Raw genomic sequence first — 18367 nt, forward strand, 5'->3', positions numbered from 1 at the left:
GAAGAGAGAGAGAGAATGAAAGGAGAACAAAGACAACAGGAAGAGAAGGTGATAAATGAGGTTTATTGCCAACACAAAGCTTTGGAGAGGAAACGCATCACGGCATGGACAGACATCAGTCCCTGTGAGTCTACCTTGGGGGGTCTGGAAGAAGGGGGGGGGGGCAGTCTGCACTCACTGTTCTGACCATCCATTATCCATTCACCGTCCACACACTGAAAAAAAAAAGGCTTTTGGATTTACGTAAAGAAAATTGTGTACATTATTTCCACACGATTTAAATGTGTTTAATCAACACAAATTTAGTTGAACATTAAAAAATTAAATAAATCAAAGAAGATCTTTTGTGCTGATTAAACACATTTCAATCGTGTGGAAACGGTGTACCGTTTTTTTTTTTTTACGTAAATCCAAAGGCGTTTTTTTTTTCAGTGCAGAGAACATGATCACCCATAGACATCCCACTATACTGCATAGAGGAAGGTTCAGCTTTTCAAAAACACAGATGTTCAACTTCACTTGACTACTCTGGTCTATATTTACCACTTTCTCTTGGCCTTCTTGCCCCGATCGGGGCTCGGTTGCGATCAGTTGAATGACATGACACTGTAAACACATCTAAAATGGACGCCGCCATCTTCTACCTTCAGGAAACAGCTTTCTGGTTTGTTTTCACACTCATGCTTTAAATCAGAACCACTACAAATGCCTCATTCAACTCTCTCTCAGGCATCCATAAACCCCCGCCATTTTACTTCCTAGGGGGGGTGGGTGATTTAAAGGATCTGGGTGGAGTGGGGGACTTCAGGCTCCGGGGTGGGGTGGGGGACTTGGGGGTGGGGGTTGGGGATTTAGGAATTGGGGTGGAGGCCGGGGTGGGGGACTTTAGGGATGGTGCCGGGGTTGGGGACTTCACTGAGGGCGGGGGGGTTGGGGTGGGGGTCTTGGGGGCGGGGGCGGGGACGGGGGTCTTAGGGGGCGCCTTGGTGGACATCTGTCCCAGTTTGGGCTCGGGGGGGGCCTCGCCCTGCTTGTAGACGCTGACGGTGATCTCCACGAACTCCCCGCCGTACTTGTTCCTCACGTTGATGCTGTACTTCCCAGAATCGTCGGAGGTGACGGTCGTGATGGTCAGGCTGGCGAACTTGCCACCCTCGAAGGCGATCTTGGTGTGCTCGGAGGAGATTACTTCCTGTTCGTTCTTGAACCATGTGACCTCGGGGCTGGGGTCGCCCCACACTGTGCAGGTCAGGCTCAGGGACTGCGAGAGGGGAGGGAGGGAGGGAGAGAGGGAGGGAGGGAGGGAGGGAGAGAGGGAGGGAGGGAGGTGGGGAAGGAGGTGGGGAAGGGAGAGGGTAGAGGGGGAGGAGAGGAGGGAGGGAGGGAGGAAAGGTAGGGAGGGAGAGAGGGAGGGAGGGAGGGAGGAGAGGAGGGAGGGAGGGAGAGAGGGAGGGCGGGAGGGAGGGAAGGAGGGAGGAGAGATAGAGAGAGTTAGATAAGTAGATGTCTTTAACATGCATGTAATGTAGTTATCAAGTCATGATAGTATATCTGCACAGATTATGGTATATCTTCAGATTATGGTATATCTTCAGATTATGGTATATCTTCAGATTACGGTATATCTTCAGATTATGGTATATCCAGATAGATGGTATGTGTTCATATTGATGGTATATGGTCAGATTGATAGTTAATCTCACCTTCTTCTCCAAGATGGTGACCACATCTGGCAGACCTCCAACCACTCTACCACGGTCTGGGGATTACAACAGAATCACTTGTTATCATGTGATCATGTCATCACAAGGGATAACACCAACCTCTGTGCTGTGCAGGGGAGGCTGGCGGAGGTAGAAATCGGAGGACGGGCTCATTGTAATGCATGGAATGGAATGAGGAATGGTATCAAACACATACCACGCATTACAATGGAATTACTTGGACTGGAATGCGGAATTCGTCATTCCATTCCATGCTTTAAAATGAGGCCATCCTCCGATTTCTGCCTCCACCAGCCTCCTCTGGTGCTGTGTAAGTATCACACACACAGAATCAGAACAACAAATCATTTCATATGGATTATTCATATTTTATAAGTGGATTATAATATGTAGCTCTGTGATCATATACTCACTCTTCTCAGCGAACGCTGCCGCCCTGATAGACAAGACAAGACATGTCAGTATCTCATTATTTCAATAAAACAAACATGACAAATGTTTAAAAAAATAAAAACAATCTCTTACTTGAGTCTCAGGTACTCCTCGTAGGCATCGGTGTACGCTACAGAAGAGAAAACGACCAATGAGCATTGATATGATAAAACATCGTAACGTAAAGAAAAACAGACATCAACTCGAGGAGACTTCTCTGCGTAATGAGACGGTGTAGAATGATACACAACTGTTTGAAGAGCCTCAACTCTACATATTCAATTCCCCTAAGTGTTATATGTTGATATTTTGTGGTTCTTTTGAAATTAATTCGTGGTATTTTCCTTGAACTCTTATTTCACCAGGTAAACTGACCAGGTAAACTGACCAGGTAAATTGACCAGGTAAGTTGACCAGGTAAACTGACCAGGTAAATTGACCAGGTAAACTGGTAAATTGAGAGGACGTATCCTTGCCTTGTCCGGAGAGGTCGAAGGTACGAGAATGGGACTTGGTGCCGTCCATGATCTCGATGGCGTAGTGGCCCTTCTCCTTGTCCGTGGGCGCACAGATCTGCATCCAGGCCATCTCCGCGGTGCCACCGATCCTCATCTTCTCTGATGACGAGATCTTGCTGTCCCTGTACGGGTACGGTCAGGTTGGTTAGTCTTAAACCCTTCATTAAAGCACATGAGGGGAGGCTGGTGGAGGTAGAAATCAGAGGACGGGCTAATTGTAATGCACGGAATGGAATGAGGAACGGAATCAAACAGACACGTGTTTGATACCATGGAATGAGGAAAGGATACCATTCCTCATTCCATGTCATGCTTTACAATGAGCCTGTCCTCCGATTTCTACCTCCACCAGCCTCCCCTGGTGTAGATCAGATGAGGGTGGTACAGGTACAGCGTACCTGTGGAACCAGTGAGTCTTCATCTCCTCTGTATAGTACTTCATGTAGCACTGCAGCCTGATGCCCTCAGGAGTGCAATGGAGGACCAGCTCAGACGCAGACGACCCTAGGAAGCACAGATAAGAGTCCTGAATCAACCTCTAGCCCCTACCCCCTCCACACTAGACACTACCCCCTACCCCATACACCCTATCCCCTTCACCTTAGACCCTACCCCCTACCTCCTACCCCCTAGACCCTACCCCCTACCCCCTACCCCCTAGACACTAGCAGTCTATCGCCCTCTGGGAGGAGAGTCAGTCATGTGACTATAAGGAGGAAGACAGTATTCTGATGTGAAGCACATACCAGAAACGTGGGCGATGGCGTTGATGATGTCGTCGAAGACTACAAATCAAGAGAGACAAGAGAGAATTGGTGATGCAATGACATTATACAGATAATCAATGAGATTATTATTATTATGGGGATCGTTCGATGACGCTGAGATGATGAGAGGTGTACTGTACTTTTTCCAGAGATGTCAAACAGAGACACGTCCTTTCCTTTGTCATCACTGACAGTAGCTTTGTAGATGCCCTGGTCTTTCCTGGAGAACTAGAATACACAGCACACATTCATACACACACACAGTGACATTCCACCCACACATACACACACACATATATATATATGTATATATGTGTGTATATACATGTATAGAGCAGCAATATTCCTATAGAACATTTTCCAGAGAAAAACTCTGATCCCCTGAGCAGTTTTATGCCTTATGCAATCATGCTGTTGTCAAGGTTCACAGTCGGCAGCGGTTACCATGGGGATGGGCAGAGCGCAGGATCCCGACATGACGTTTGGAGCAGCATCCAGAACAATCTCCTCGTCCTCCTTGAACCAGTGGAAGGCCGTCTCCTTCCTCACGTTGGCCACCTGGGACACAGAGGGGGGACCACACCTTTAATATGGGGATAGAGACAGCAGAGAGGCTGACAGGAAAGATATAATACAACACAATATAATACAACACAACACAATATAATACAACACAATATAATACAATACAACACAACACAATATAATACAACACAATATAATACAATACAACACAACACAATATAATACAACACAACACAACACAACACAACACAATATAATACAACACAACACAACACAATATAATACAACACAATATAATACAATACAACACAACACAATATAATACAACACAACACAACACAACACAACACAATATAATACAACACAACACAACACAACACAGTCAGTGGTAAAAGAGGTGGTGTTCTGTCGTAGGCTTGAAAACCCGTCAGCTACATGGTTGAAGAAAAGATACATCAAAGGTGAAAAATGAAGTAGAGGTGATTATTTCTCTGTTGTGTGTCCCAGTCTGCTGTACAGTGGTGCTACTCTATGGCAGTGTCCTTGGTACATTGTCCAAAGATTGCACAGCAACGGTTATGAATCACGGCCTAATTTGAACCTGAAGTGAATGGATGTCAGTGAGCAAGGAACACCACTGTTAGATACAGACCCGCATAACAGGACAGCAGGGGAGGCTGGTGGAGGTAGAAATCGGAGGACGGGCTCATTGCAATGCATGGGATGGAATGAGGAACGGTACTGTGTATGGATCCCGTTCCTCATTCCGTTCCGTGCATTACAATGAGCCCGTCCTCCGATTCCTACCTCCACCAGCCTCCCCTGGTGCAGTCCTAACATGTCTCTCTACCTTGCAGACCAGCATAACAGTACAGTCCTCCTCCACGTAGAATGACAGGAACTCAGAGAAATGAGGACCTGGGAATGAGGAGAGGAACAGTTACAAAAAACACCACCACTATTCAGTTGTACTATGTACTGACTATGTACTATGTTGTACTATGTACTGATTATGTACTATGTTGTACTATGTACTGACTATGTACTATGTTGTACTATGTACTGATTATGTACTATGTTGTACTATGTACTGACTATGTACTATGTTGTACTATGTACTGATTATGTACTATGTTGTACTATGTACTGACTATGTACTATGTTGTACTATGTACTGATTATGTACTATGTTGTACTATGTACTGATTATGTACTATGTTGTACTATGTACTGATTATGTACTATGTTGTACTATGTACTGATTATGTACTATGTTGTACTATGTACTGACGAGGCTAATGTGAAATATTGAAAAAGTCACTTAAATTACCCTTAGCTTGCATTCTATCAATCATATGTGTATTAGTGTGACCGACAGGGTTTCCGAGGGAGGCTGGTGAAGGTAGAAATCGGAGGACAGGCTCATTGTAATGCATGGAACGTGCTTGATACCATTCATTACAACGAGCCCATCCTCCGATTTCTACCTCCACCAGCCTCCCCTGGTTTGAACACAGATTGTCTTCACCCCTGTTAGCCCCTGGCTGAACAGCCCCCTGTGTGACAGTGCAGTAGACCAGGCGTACCTTGTTTCCTGATGTGCTCTTTCCTCTGGAACTCTGCCTCCTTCAGAGCGGCCTTGAACACTGGAACAGAACAGAACACAGCAGCAGACACTTCACTACTGACCCTGATAGCACAGTTACTACTGACCCTGATACACACTGTAATAACAGCACTGACACTAACCCTAACCCTGATAGCACTCTGTTATATGTGTATATATATATAGGGACTGTTTTGTAATTACATTGTTACTACTAGGTATAGACTGACTACAGCAGTGGAGGCTAGTGGAGGTAGAAATCGGAGGACGGGCTCATTGTAACGCATGGAACGGAATGAGGAACGGTACCATTCCTCATTCCGTTCCATGCATTACAATGAGCCCGTCCTCCGATTCCTACCTCCACCAGCCTCCAGGTGAACCACAGTACATGCGCGTCTCACCGTCCCCGACCAGCACCAAGGAGGTCTGGTTCTTGGCCTTTCCATCGTGGATCTGGACCGTGTAGGTTCCCTCCGCAGCCTTGGTGAAGAGGTCCACTGTCATCTGGATCACCCCAGTGGCCACGTCATGGCTGATCTTGTTGCCCTGAGTGGAATAATTAGGATAATATGAGCATGCCACCAATGAGCATTGAGCATTCCAACATTGAGAGTATACTGATAGAATACATCTGTAAACAAAAAAAAAAAAGTAAAATCTAAGTTCCAGTTATACGATGGAGCAACGTGTCGGCCGTGCGGTCCAAGGAGGATGCTGGTGTTGTGTGGACGTTGGAACCCAGCCTCACCTCGCCGCTGGTGACCTCCTTGTCGTTGACGATGAACCTGTAGGAGACGGCGGGGGACATCTTGGCGGCCTGCAGCCAGAAACGCACGTGACCCTTCTCCAGGATCTCATAGTTCAGGCCGTGCTTCAGGGGCACAACTAGAGGGGGAGAGAGACCATAGGATGACTTGGTTGTGGTGGTGGAGGTTAATCCTATTCAACACAGAAGATTCACCACTTTGTATGGTACATTACTGGAACTGAACTGAACAGAACAGAACAGAACAGAACAGAACAGAACAGAACAGAACAGAACAGAACAGAACTGAACTGAACTGAACTGAACTGAACTGAACTGAACTGAATTGAATTGAATCGCCTCATACTCACTTGGATGCCTGATGGCATAGCTGAGCTCCAGCATGCTGTTCATCGCTGTGAGAGAAACGTCGCGAAAAGAGAATACATGAATATACTGAGGCCAGATAAATAATGTAAATACTTCAAACAAATAACCCGAGCGACGTGTTCTGAATGCGATTCTCCCCCCTATCAGAACCCACCGTCCTCTGTGACGGTGTGGCTGGCAGAGACCCCATCGGTGTCTGTCACAACAACAGAGAAGCTTCCCAGGTCCTGCTTGTCTGGGCTCGTGAAGGTGGCCTTGGAGCTGAAGTAGAAGAAAAAAACACAACTTCAAATACATACTTCTAATACATACTTCTAATACAACTGCCAATGTTGAAATGAATGATATTCAGACATATCAATATTGTGGTGTTGTCATAAAAGAGTTAGACTAAGGGTTAGACTAAGTTCATATTTGATATGTGATGTTTAATTCATTATATAGGTACATGGGCAGACATACTGTATGTATACATAAACCTCACAAGACGTACAACTTCACAAGAAGAACAAACATATGCACATAAAAACACGACAGCATTAACGTTGTAAAGAACGCTGGAACACGTACACTTTCCCCTTAGAGGAGATGGAGACTCTGGTGGAGTCGCCGACCTCCTTGTAGTTCTTAGACCAGACGAACTTGGAGGTCTCGGCGATCTCACAGGCCTCGAAGGACAGGAAGATGTCACCAGTTTCCTCGTCCACGCCGCAGCAGATCTCCTTGGTGCCTGAGGAAATAAATCAATAAAAACTGTCAAAAAAAACAACAACTTGTGAAAGATGGAGAAGAGATATTTAAATTATGGATGAGTAGGTCTGACTTGTTCATTGAGTTGGAATAGAGTTTATCAGGTCTCATAGGGGTGTCATAGAGGTGTCATAGGGGTGTCATAGAGGTGTCATAGGGGTGTCATAGAGGTGACATAGAGGTGTCAAAGGGATGTCATAGGGGTGACATAGAGGTGACATAGAGGTGTCATAGAGGTGTCATAGGGGTGACATAGAGGTGTCATAGAGGTGTCATAGGGGTGACATAGAGGTGACATAGAGGTGTCATAGGGGTGTCATAGGGGTGACATAGAGGTGACATAGAGGTGTCATAGGGGTGTCATAGAGCTGTTATTACCTGGCAGGGCCTGGGCAACCACAGGCTCAGACGCTGCGGAGGACTTCCCTACTCCCTCGGCGTTGACAGCGCGTACCTTGAACACGTAGGACGCTCCCTCCTCCAGCCCTGTCACCTGGGAATCACAGACATGTACAGACACGTCATTACACAGCAGAAAGACACCAGCCATGTTCAATAAGAACCCAATCCGAACTTGAGCACAGTGAACAGTGTAACAGTGAGTAATTACAACAGTTGTTTCACCAGACACACAAGGCTTACTTTATATGACATGGTTATTACACGGTTACTACACATTAATACCAACATTACAGTATACGGTTACTCGGGTTGCTTACGTGATGGTAGCGGTGTCCGACAGCCTCTGTGTTCAGGGTGACAAACTCCCCGGAGCCTTTCTTCATGTCAACAAAGTACCCTGTGACATCACCGGCCCCGAGGTAAACAGGCTTCTTCCACAGAATGACCAGGGAGTCACCTCTGACCTCACTGAAGCTCAGGTCGTAGGCGGGGCCTAAGGGTCAGAACACAGGAAGTATACAAATTCAAAAATAAAATAACTGAAATAATTCAATTTGTGAATCGAAAATGACCTAATTGTTTTCTACTATATGACTAAAATCGAATTCACTTCTCGCGTTGAGAAGAAACTTGACATGAACCCCAACTTTGACCCGCTGTGAGGATGACGAGGTACCTGGGGTAGTCATGGTCCAAGCCTCACACTTGAGGGGCGCGCTGGGGGCGGAGGGAACCCCCACACCTGCCAGGTTCCCTGCCTGCACCTTGAACTCATAGAAGGTCCCCTCCTTCAGACCCTCAACCTACAGAACGACAGAGAGAGAGAGAGAGAGAGAGAGAGAGAGAGAGAAAGAGAGAGAGAGAGACAGAGAGAGAGAGAGAGAGAGAGAGAGACAGAGAGAGAGAGAGAGAGAGGGAGAGAGAGAAAGAGAGAGTGAGAGAGAAAGAGAGAGAGAGAGAGGGGAGAGAAAGAGGGGAGAGAAAGAGGGGAGAGAAAGAGAGAGAGAGAGAGGGGAAGACAATTACACCAGGATCATAACATCTATATATCACTCAAGGGTTGCCACACAAATCAATCAGCCTCCCCTGATCTGCCCCCCAGCCTACCTTGTAGATCCTCTCCTTGGTGGCCGCTGCGTTGACCTCCTTCCAGACCAGGCTGTCTGCGTCACGCTTGTCCAGGTAGTAGGCGTTGATCTTGGAGCCGCCGCAGTGCTTGGGGCTCTTCCACACCACCGTCATGGACGCCCCGTCGCAGCTCAGCATGGTGATGCCGAAGGGGGCGCTGGGGGTCGCTAGGGTCAGAGGTCAGAGGTTAGTCTGGAAAACCTTGCCGCGGCAGTGAAGGTAGAGGAACTGAAGAGCTCCTGCAGAAGTGTTGAAACGTCCCGTAACGTGACGTCAGAGTGGACAGGTTCATCCAATCCAGATCAGAGAGAGATTTGAGCTTCATTCATGTGACATACAGGTACACTACGTTTCAGCATGGGCAGTGGTCGTGGTAGTAGTGGTAACACGGTGTGTGTTATACAGTGACTTCAGAGAGATGTTGACCACACACCGTTACACGGTACTACATGTGCTCAGTGTAAACACAGGGTAAACACAGTAGAGGTGAGGTGACAGTGGATAAGAGTGGTGGTGAACCTTAAGAGAGAATATTAACAGGAGCGTGTGTAATTAAACACTCCTAGTAGTAACAACTCAATACATACCATACTCCACTCCCCTGTCTGGACGGAACAATGAAACCATACATATTGTATTTAGAATTTTTAGACAAAAGGCAAATATGCCTTTTCTACACATTGACCGCCTGGACACTATGAATGCTTATGAGACTGTACAATCTCAAGTAAAATACATTTAATTACTGAAGACTCTATAAGGCTCTATGAATGTTTATAAGGCTACATGAGACTATGTAGGGTTCATAAGACTTACTGAGAGCGGGCTCCACAGCGATAGGGGAGGACTCCTGGGACTCGTCACTCAGACCGTACACGTTGACCGCCTGGACGCGGAACACATAGGTCTCCCCTTGGGCCAGACCGTGCACCACAAACCTGCAACCCACAGCAGCTCAATGTTAGCACACCATCAGAATCAGAATCAGAATCAGAATTCAGAATCAGAATCAGAATTCAGAATCAGAATTCAGAATCAGAATCAGAATCAGAATCAGAATCAGAATCAGAATTCTTTTATTTGGCCAAGTATATTTGCACATACAGGAAATTGACTTGGTGAGGTTGGTGCATGGGACATAAAAATCAAATAGCATTAAACCCCATCTTTTGATTAGACGACAAAAAATCTACAAACATTTATTTATTTATCTGTCAGTCTCAAGAGCGAGGCAACATTGCTAACTCCCAAGACCAGGAGGATTTAGCACAGTATCTTTGACAAAGTAGCGTCTTGTTTTAAATAAATTAATCTAATTCACTTCAATAGAACTTGAGGGTTTTGCCTGCCGACAGTACCTGGTGTGTTACCTACCTGGTGTGTTACCTACCTGGTGTGTTACCTACCTGGTGTGTTACCTACCTGGTGTGTTTGTAGGGCTTGTGGTTGCAGGGGACCCAGGTCTTGGAGCCCACGACGGAGGCGTCGATGTAGTACCCCATCAGGTGGTTGGGGTTTTTGGGGGCGCTCCATTGGACGTAAACGGAGGACTTGGTGTTCCTGGTGGCGACCACCTGACCAGGGGCCGAGGGCACGCCTAGAGAAGGACAAACACGTCAGGAGCTGAAGAAGCTGAATCATGATGTCAGTACTGTACAACGAGCTGACTGAATGTACCGTATGTTTTAATTAATAAGTTATTATTCAATTAGAATTATTTAATTAAATAAATAAAGGAATTAAACATATTCTATATCCTCTGAATAGCTATCTTTGTCGTTTATAAATGCTGTCATTCATGATGGAAAGGGGACGAAATGCTATTGAATTCTCCGACAGATGGACATCATTCGACATATATGTATTTTGCTGTTGTGTTCTACACTAGTACATGTATGCAGATCAAAGGAATACATAAGAACATCATTCACTAATGAGCACTAATCATTCTGTTTACATGTACACAACAAACCTTGAGGGAGAGATGACAGAGACTCACCTTTCCGCAGTGATACATGTCATAGTGCGTATCTTTAAAAACAAGTTTGAGTGCGTGTGTCTGTGGTCGTGTCAAACAACAGCATACAGTGCCATGGTGACTGCAGTGGGTGGGTGTTGTGGGGTGAGGAACATATTTGTCGCATTTCAGGGATTTTTGTGACGTTAGATTGAGATTGGGAGTTGATGTGACATCACCGTGCCCGTCATCATCATCATTTGTGTGGTTTAGTTTTCGCCAAAAAACAAACAAACAAAGATGGCCGACCGATTTAGTGATTGTGACGGAACAGGAGAGTGATGGTCACGTGACATAAATCTGCTCAGTGAGTTTATGACGTGGTAGTGAACATTAGATAGTACATACCCACAGGCCTTTCACTACCTGGAACATATGGTGAAACATTTGGGCTTTAGATAGTACATACCCACAGGCCTTTCACTACCTGGAACACATGGTGAAACACAGAGCTCATTCATCATGTCTTGTCCTTATTTCATTGCACTACTGCGCATTTGTATTACTGTATTATTTGTATTATTTGTATTATTTGTATTGTATGCTGCATTGTCATGGAACCGAGCCCAAGAATTTTACTCCCTGCACTCCTGTATGAGACAATAAACTTGAAACTTGAAACTTGAAACTTGAAACTTGATGGAGGATTATGGGAGCGTTCCTGACAGTGAGGCTGTAAATGTGTGTGGACGGGACGGAATGCAACGTGCTTCATCAGCCTGACAGATTTCTGGAGCCGGGAGCCGTTTCCTTCTATAAGAGCACAGCTCACACTCCCCAATACCCTAATGGCATACGTGCCAGTGTGTGTGTGTGTGTGTGTGTGTGTGTGTGTGTGTGTGTGTGTGTGTGTGTGTGTGTGTGTGTGTGTGTGTGTGTGTGTGGGTGTGTGTGTGTGTGTGTGTGGGTGTGTGCGTGTGTGTGTGTGGGTGTGTGCGTGTGTGTGTGCTTGCACCAGCTTGCGTGCTTGCGCCTGTGTGTGTGCATAAGTGCATGTGTGTGTGTGTGTGTGTGTGTGTGTGTGTGTGTGTGTGTGTGTGTGTGTGTGTGTGTGTGTGTGTGCGTGCTTGCGCCTGTGTGCATGAGTGTGTGTGTGTGCCTGTGTGTGTGCGTGCATGCGTGTAGGCTTGCAGCTGTGTGTGCTTTTCGACCTGTGTGTGTGTGTGTGTGTGTGTGCTTGTATAAGTGTGTGCATCTCGGGGGTGCTTCGTGGCGTAGACATATCTTGCATGTCATCCCTCCTCTCTCTCTCTCAACCATCCTTCCTGTCAATCTCTCTACTGTCTCAATAAAGCAGAAATGCCCTAAAAACATATTTAAAAAAATAAAATAAATGTATGTATGTCCATGTCTACGAAGCCCCAGTCTTACCATACTCATCCACCTTCTGGACGGGGGCCGTGGGCTTGGACGCCTGGCTGGAGCCGTACAGGTTGACTGAGAACACGCGGAACTGGTACTTTTTCCCGTCTTCCAGGTCAAAGACGGGGTAGCGAGGGGACTGCAGCTTAACTGCCATGTTGATTCTCTGCCATGCACCTGTGTCTGCTATGGACTATGGGAGAGTTGGGGGGGAGGCGGGGGGGGAGGGATGATGGGAGTCTCTTTAGTATCTGTGTTTAGCTAGGGTACAGAGCCAGCTGGTACGCTGAGCCTGCCTGTCTAGATGGAACTCTACTTCAATGTAAACATCACTTATCAGACTGAACCAACACCATTATGATATTATGACAGTTGGAATTAATTATCTATTCAATAATTATTGTCTATTCTGAACTGTTCTGTACTGAACAAGTTGTAACGTAGTGATTTAGACTGAAGGGATGGTGAAGGGAGTGACCACACACACACACACACACACACACACTCACACACACACACACACACACACTCACAAACACACACACACACACACACACACTCACACACACACGCACACACACACACTCATGCACACATGCACACGCACGCACGCACTCACGCTCACACACATACACACACACACACACACACACACACACCTTCTCGATGAGGTACCATAGCGGTGCCCGTCCGCGGGGGTTGGGGGGCGTCCAGCTCAGTACGATGTAGGATTTGAACACCTCAGAGGCATAAACACCCGTTGGCTCGCCTGGTATCGTTACGTAACCTACAGCAGGAACGGTGTTGAAACATATTTAACAGCTACTGTGTACCCACTTCAAACAACAACAACAACAACTATGGGACGCTTTCCCAGACGCAGATTAAGATTACATCCAAAATGTTTTGGAAATCTAGGATTAGGCTTAATCTGGGTTCGGGAAACAGGCTCTCGCAGTGTAAATCTAACACATCACAATGTTGTAGAACGACAAAATATAATAATATTTGGGGTTAAGATTAGTTTGAGTGGGTTTGCTGTTTTAGTTTTCGCGTTACTGTGTCACAGTTAGAGTCTGGATTATTCGGGATTATATTAGAGATTATTTTGAGATTATAGCCCACGAACTTGGGGTAGGGAATTAAAGGGAAGCACAGGGAAGAGTGGAGAACATTAATCTTATCTATTAGTTAATTCAGCTGGTTAGTTACCTAATCAGCTCAGTTGCTAAACAACATGTTGATTTGTTTTGGTTTTTCTCTTAGTTTTTTAATATAAAGCGATATTTTAGTTTTTATTATTATTCTGATCATTATTAGCGTGGAGCTGTTATTAAGGCGTTGGTGAGGTCCCGTCTACAGCTGGTGTTTAGTTATTAATGACCATGTATCCACTCATGAGGAATCCTCCTCTATTCAACCGTGTCCACATGAATATGTATTTATGTATACATATATTCACGTGCATGGTATTGTATATAGTAAGGAGGTTTGCCCTTAGAAATATATTGAACATTTATCAGATAGATAAATGTTACCACGTCATTGATGGATGTTGGACAGAGATGGAGATGTTGGTGAGAGGTTATGATGTTGGTGGGAGGTTATGGAGATGTTGTTGGTGAGAGGTTATGGAGATGTTGTTGGTGAGAGGTTATGATGTTGGTGAGAGGTTATGGAGATGTTGGTGGTGAGAGGTTATGATGTTGGTGAGAGGTTATGGAGATGTTGTTGGTGAGAGGTTATGGAGATGTTGTTGGTGAGAGGTTATGTTGTTGGTGAGAGGTTATAGAGATGTTGGTGAGAGGTTATGGAGATGTTGTTGATGAGAGGTTATGGAGATGTTGGTGAGAGGTTATGATGTTGGTGGGAGGTTATGGAGATGTTGATGAGAGGTTATGGAGATGTTGGTGAGAGGTTATGATGTTGATGAGAGGTTATGGAGATGTTGGTGAGAGGTTATGATGTTGGTGGGAGGTTATGGAGATGTTGTTGGTGAGAGGTTATGGAGATGTTGATGAGAGGTTATGGAGATGTTGTTGATGAGAGGTTATGGAGATGTTGTTGGTGAGAGGTTATGGAGATGTTGTTGGTAAGAGGTTATGGAGATGTTGTTGGTAAGAGGTTATGGAGATGTTGTTGGTGGGAGGTTATGGAGATGTTGTTGGTAAGAGGTTATGGAGATGTTGTTGGTGAGAGGTTATGGAGATGTTGTTGGTGAGAGGTTATGTTGTTGGTGAGAGGTTATGGAGATGTTGGTGAGAGGTTATGGAGATGTTGTTGGTGAGAGGTTATGGAGATGTTGTTGGTGAGAGGTTATGGAGATGTTGGTGAGAGGTTATGGAGATGTTGTTGGTGAGAGGTTATGGAGATGTTGTTGGTGAGAGGTTAGGGAGATGTTGGTGAGATGTTGGTGAGAGGTTATGATGTTGGTAAGAGGTTATGGAGATGTTGTTGGTGAGAGGTTATGGAGATGTTGTTGGTGAGAGGTTATGGAGATGTTGGTGAGATGTTGGTGAGAGGTTATGATGTTGGTAAGAGGTTATGGAGATGTTGATGAAAGGTTATGTTGCTATTAGTGCTGCATTTTGTTATCCAGATTTTTTGTAGAAAAAAAAAAAAAAAAAGAAAAGATTTTGGGATAGAACAGAACAGAGTAGAGTAGAATAGAATAGAATAGAATAGAATAGAATAGAATAGAGTAGAGTAGAATAGAATAGAGTAGAGTAGAATAGAATAGAATTGAATAGAATTGAATAGAATAGAATAGAATGTGTCTCTGTCAGCATCACACTACCTTCCACGTCGTCAGCCTTAACCACGACTTCATGTTTCCCCTCCAGTTTAATCACTGTCGACACAGAAGAAGAAAGGAAACCAATGATTATTCCACACAGCTTACTTTACAAACAGTGTGTGTGTGTGTGTGTGTGTGTGTGTGTGTGTGTGTGTGTGTGTGTGTGTGTGTGTGTGTGTGTGTGTGTGTGTGTGTGTGTGTGTGCAGTCCTGTTACCTTGCAGTCTCTCCCTCTCTGCGGGGTCGAGGGCCGTGACCTTGTCGGACTGGCGGGAGGGTCTGCTGATGCCTGCGCTGTTCACTGCCCTGACCCGGAAGTGGTAGGCGTGGCCGACGCTGAGGCCGTGGACGGGGTATTTACAGATCTTCACGGGGGCGTCGTTACACTGGGACCAGGCGTCGCTGCCAGACTCACGCCTGGGGAGGAGGAGGAGAGGGAAGGACACGGTTCACCACAGAAACACAACTCTAATTCTCCTTGCAAATACATTCAGAACTTTATCCGTCATTATAAAGAAAGTCGATAAAAGTATCACTGTATTTTGATACAGTCCTTTATAGCTGCTCTATAAATGCTCCAACGATCTACAACCTGGTCAGGAGAGTTTTAGTCAAACTAACTTGTCCCCAAGGTGTTTTCTACTGAGTCTGATTCGTGGTGAGAATGTAACTGAGGTAAACTGACTTGTCCACAAAGTATCCGGTGATGGCGGGCTCGCTGGTGGTGTTGGGGGGTTTCCAGGCAACCAGGACGTAGTCCTTGTTGATGTCGTAGGCCTTGACGCTCATTGGTGCACCAGGAGCCGTGGCCACAGAGCGGGCAGCGTCTAGGAGACAAGGAGATAAGGAGATGAGGTGACAAGGAGGCAGGGAAATAAGGAGATGAAGAAATAAGGAGACAAGGAGACAAGGAGATAAGGAGACAAGGAGATGAGAGAACAAGGAGACAAGGTGATAAGGAGACAAGGAGACAAGGTGTTAAGGAGATGAAGGAGATGAGGAGATACGGACACAAGGAGACAAGGTGATAAGGAGTTGAAAAAGATAAGGAGACAAGGAGGCAAGGTGTTAAGGAGATGAAGGAGATGAGGAGATAAGGAGACAAGGAGACAGGGTGATAAGGAGTTGAAGGAGATAAGGAGACAAGGAGGCAATGATCTATGGTGATAAGGACACAATAAATAACAAGGTCAAAAGCAAACAAGGTGATAAGGACACAAGGACATTAGGTAATAAGGAAACAATCAAGGAAATAAAGAGAAGAGATGACAAGGAGTGAGGGATGAGGGATGAGGGATGAGGGATGAGGTCACAAAGGGAGACTGAGGGGATCTGAGAATGCAAGGCTCAGTGTGATGCATGGAATGGAATGTGGAACCATATCAAACACGTGTTTTATACTATTCCACATTCCATTCCAGTCATAGCAATGGGCCCGTCCTCCGATTTCTACCTCCACCTGCCTCACCTGTTAGAGATAATGCATGTAAACATTTTTGAACAATGACATCCTGTGGTTAAATATTCCCCCCGGGTCCTAGCGTGGGCTCATGTACAGACACGTCCCAAGGTAGGAGACTGGTGGGAACAGAGTCACTGCTGGAGGTGTTCATTTGTCACACAGCATCCCTGCCTGCCTGACTTCCCACTGACACAGCAAACACCAGTGGTTGTCAGGCGCTGTACCTCTGACAGGCTGTAGGGGCACTGTCCTCAGCTGAGGCAGAAGCACCTTTAATCTACCACTCTCATGCTAACAGTGAGCCTACTGAAATCTCAAGAACTATACCAATTAAAATCTGCAACATGAATAATACCAAATATACCATAATGGACGTAAATTACCTTGTAATTTTTTTTATTAAACAATAAAATTAAAATAATAATAATAAATAATATGGATGTATATATGTGTATGTATGTGTGTATATATGTGTGTGTGTATGTATGTATGTATGTATGTATGTATGTATGTATGTATGTATGTATGTATGCATGCATGTATGTATGTGTTATTATTAATATATTATTAATAATATAAAGTATTATTAATTAATTTTCTTTTCATGTTGGGGCAGAGGAGAAGAAAACAAAAAAACAACCTCCAGCCCTAGCACCAGGCCACCTGAGGCAATCAATTCCACTAGAGGCATTTTTGAAGGTGCTGGGAACTAAAATCATTTGTACAGTGACACCTGTTTCTAGTTTAGTGACTCAAACAGGTTACCCAGGGTGAACTGTTACTGGCGGCACAAACAGGAAGTTACCTGTGACGAACAGGTAGGCGCTGTGCTCCGTGGTGCCGACCTTGGTCCACATGCGGAGGGTGTACAGACCCTCGTCATCCTTGGCCAGGTTGGGGAGGGTCAGGCTGGCCACGCCCCCTCCCAACTTCATCTCCGCCAGAGGCCCCGCCTTCAACAGCTTATCTGGTACATGGAGGAGATGGAATCAGATGTTAGACAATGAGGCCAAACTTAGACTTTTTTTTTTTTTACAGTATGTTTTACAGTATTTTTTACAGTATGTCTTGAGTATGAGAACCCTGTAACAGTTCTGAACTGTGCCATAGACTGTTGTAAACTCTCACCGTCTCTGTACCACTGTGCCAGCGGGGGCACGTTGGGCAGGTCGGGGACCACCACCATGGTACAGGCCAGGCTGACCACGCCCCCCTCCACACCAAACGTCACACCGAACCGATCCAGCATGGTGATCTCCAGCTTACTGGGGTGGATCACCGTCAGCATGGGAACTGGAACAAAATAACACTTTTTAATACCCACAATATGTTCGTTAACATTCCATACCGTTATCTGATCTGATCTGATATATCCACATCATGTGATATTTAGATATCTCTGACACAACACAATTGGTATCATCTTTAATAGGAAAGATTGATATCTCATGTTTGGAAACTGTGTGTAAAATATTCAGGTCTTTGAGTTTATTCTGAATAGAGGTCCACTCTTGTTGTTATTCTCTGCCTGGCTTGGGACCAGAACAACAAAACAAAGTCACGCACACACACACGCACACGCACACACACACACACACACACACACACACACACACACACACACACACACACACACGAGCCAAAGTCATGCTCACAATAGTTTCCACTGCTTATCAGACCACTTAGACACAATCTGTTATTTGTGACCTCTGACCTCCAGTCAAGGAAGCCATTATTGCC

General features: G+C 45.4%; 1 protein-coding gene across 1 annotated transcript in view; it reads right to left on the minus strand.

Annotated features, from left to right (window-relative positions):
• Positions 1 to 55: 55 nt before the first annotated feature.
• The window catches only part of myom2a (myomesin 2a), a gene marked incomplete at its 5' end in the record, with an annotated part of 27804 nt that continues 9492 nt past the window's right edge, over positions 56 to 18367 (minus strand). Inside the window, 30 exon segments of the mRNA XM_083689818.1 lie at positions 56 to 1261; positions 1704 to 1759; positions 2138 to 2160; positions 2250 to 2286; positions 2633 to 2796; positions 3073 to 3178; positions 3421 to 3459; positions 3582 to 3669; positions 3886 to 3999; positions 4817 to 4884; positions 5553 to 5612; positions 5977 to 6121; positions 6324 to 6460; positions 6692 to 6736; positions 6865 to 6971; positions 7281 to 7440; positions 7839 to 7953; positions 8180 to 8355; positions 8539 to 8665; positions 8970 to 9157; positions 9807 to 9928; positions 10413 to 10587; positions 11356 to 11373; positions 12379 to 12562; positions 13029 to 13156; positions 15167 to 15220; positions 15383 to 15582; positions 15851 to 15992; positions 17433 to 17594; positions 17756 to 17920. Of these exon segments, the coding sequence (XP_083545944.1) occupies positions 752 to 1261; positions 1704 to 1759; positions 2138 to 2160; positions 2250 to 2286; positions 2633 to 2796; positions 3073 to 3178; positions 3421 to 3459; positions 3582 to 3669; positions 3886 to 3999; positions 4817 to 4884; positions 5553 to 5612; positions 5977 to 6121; positions 6324 to 6460; positions 6692 to 6736; positions 6865 to 6971; positions 7281 to 7440; positions 7839 to 7953; positions 8180 to 8355; positions 8539 to 8665; positions 8970 to 9157; positions 9807 to 9928; positions 10413 to 10587; positions 11356 to 11373; positions 12379 to 12562; positions 13029 to 13156; positions 15167 to 15220; positions 15383 to 15582; positions 15851 to 15992; positions 17433 to 17594; positions 17756 to 17920 (3815 nt within the window). The 3' untranslated portion in view covers positions 56 to 751.

Source organism: Argentina silus, assembly GCF_951799395.1.
Source record: "Argentina silus genome assembly, chromosome: 18".
Lineage (NCBI taxonomy): Eukaryota > Metazoa > Chordata > Actinopteri > Argentiniformes > Argentinidae > Argentina > Argentina silus.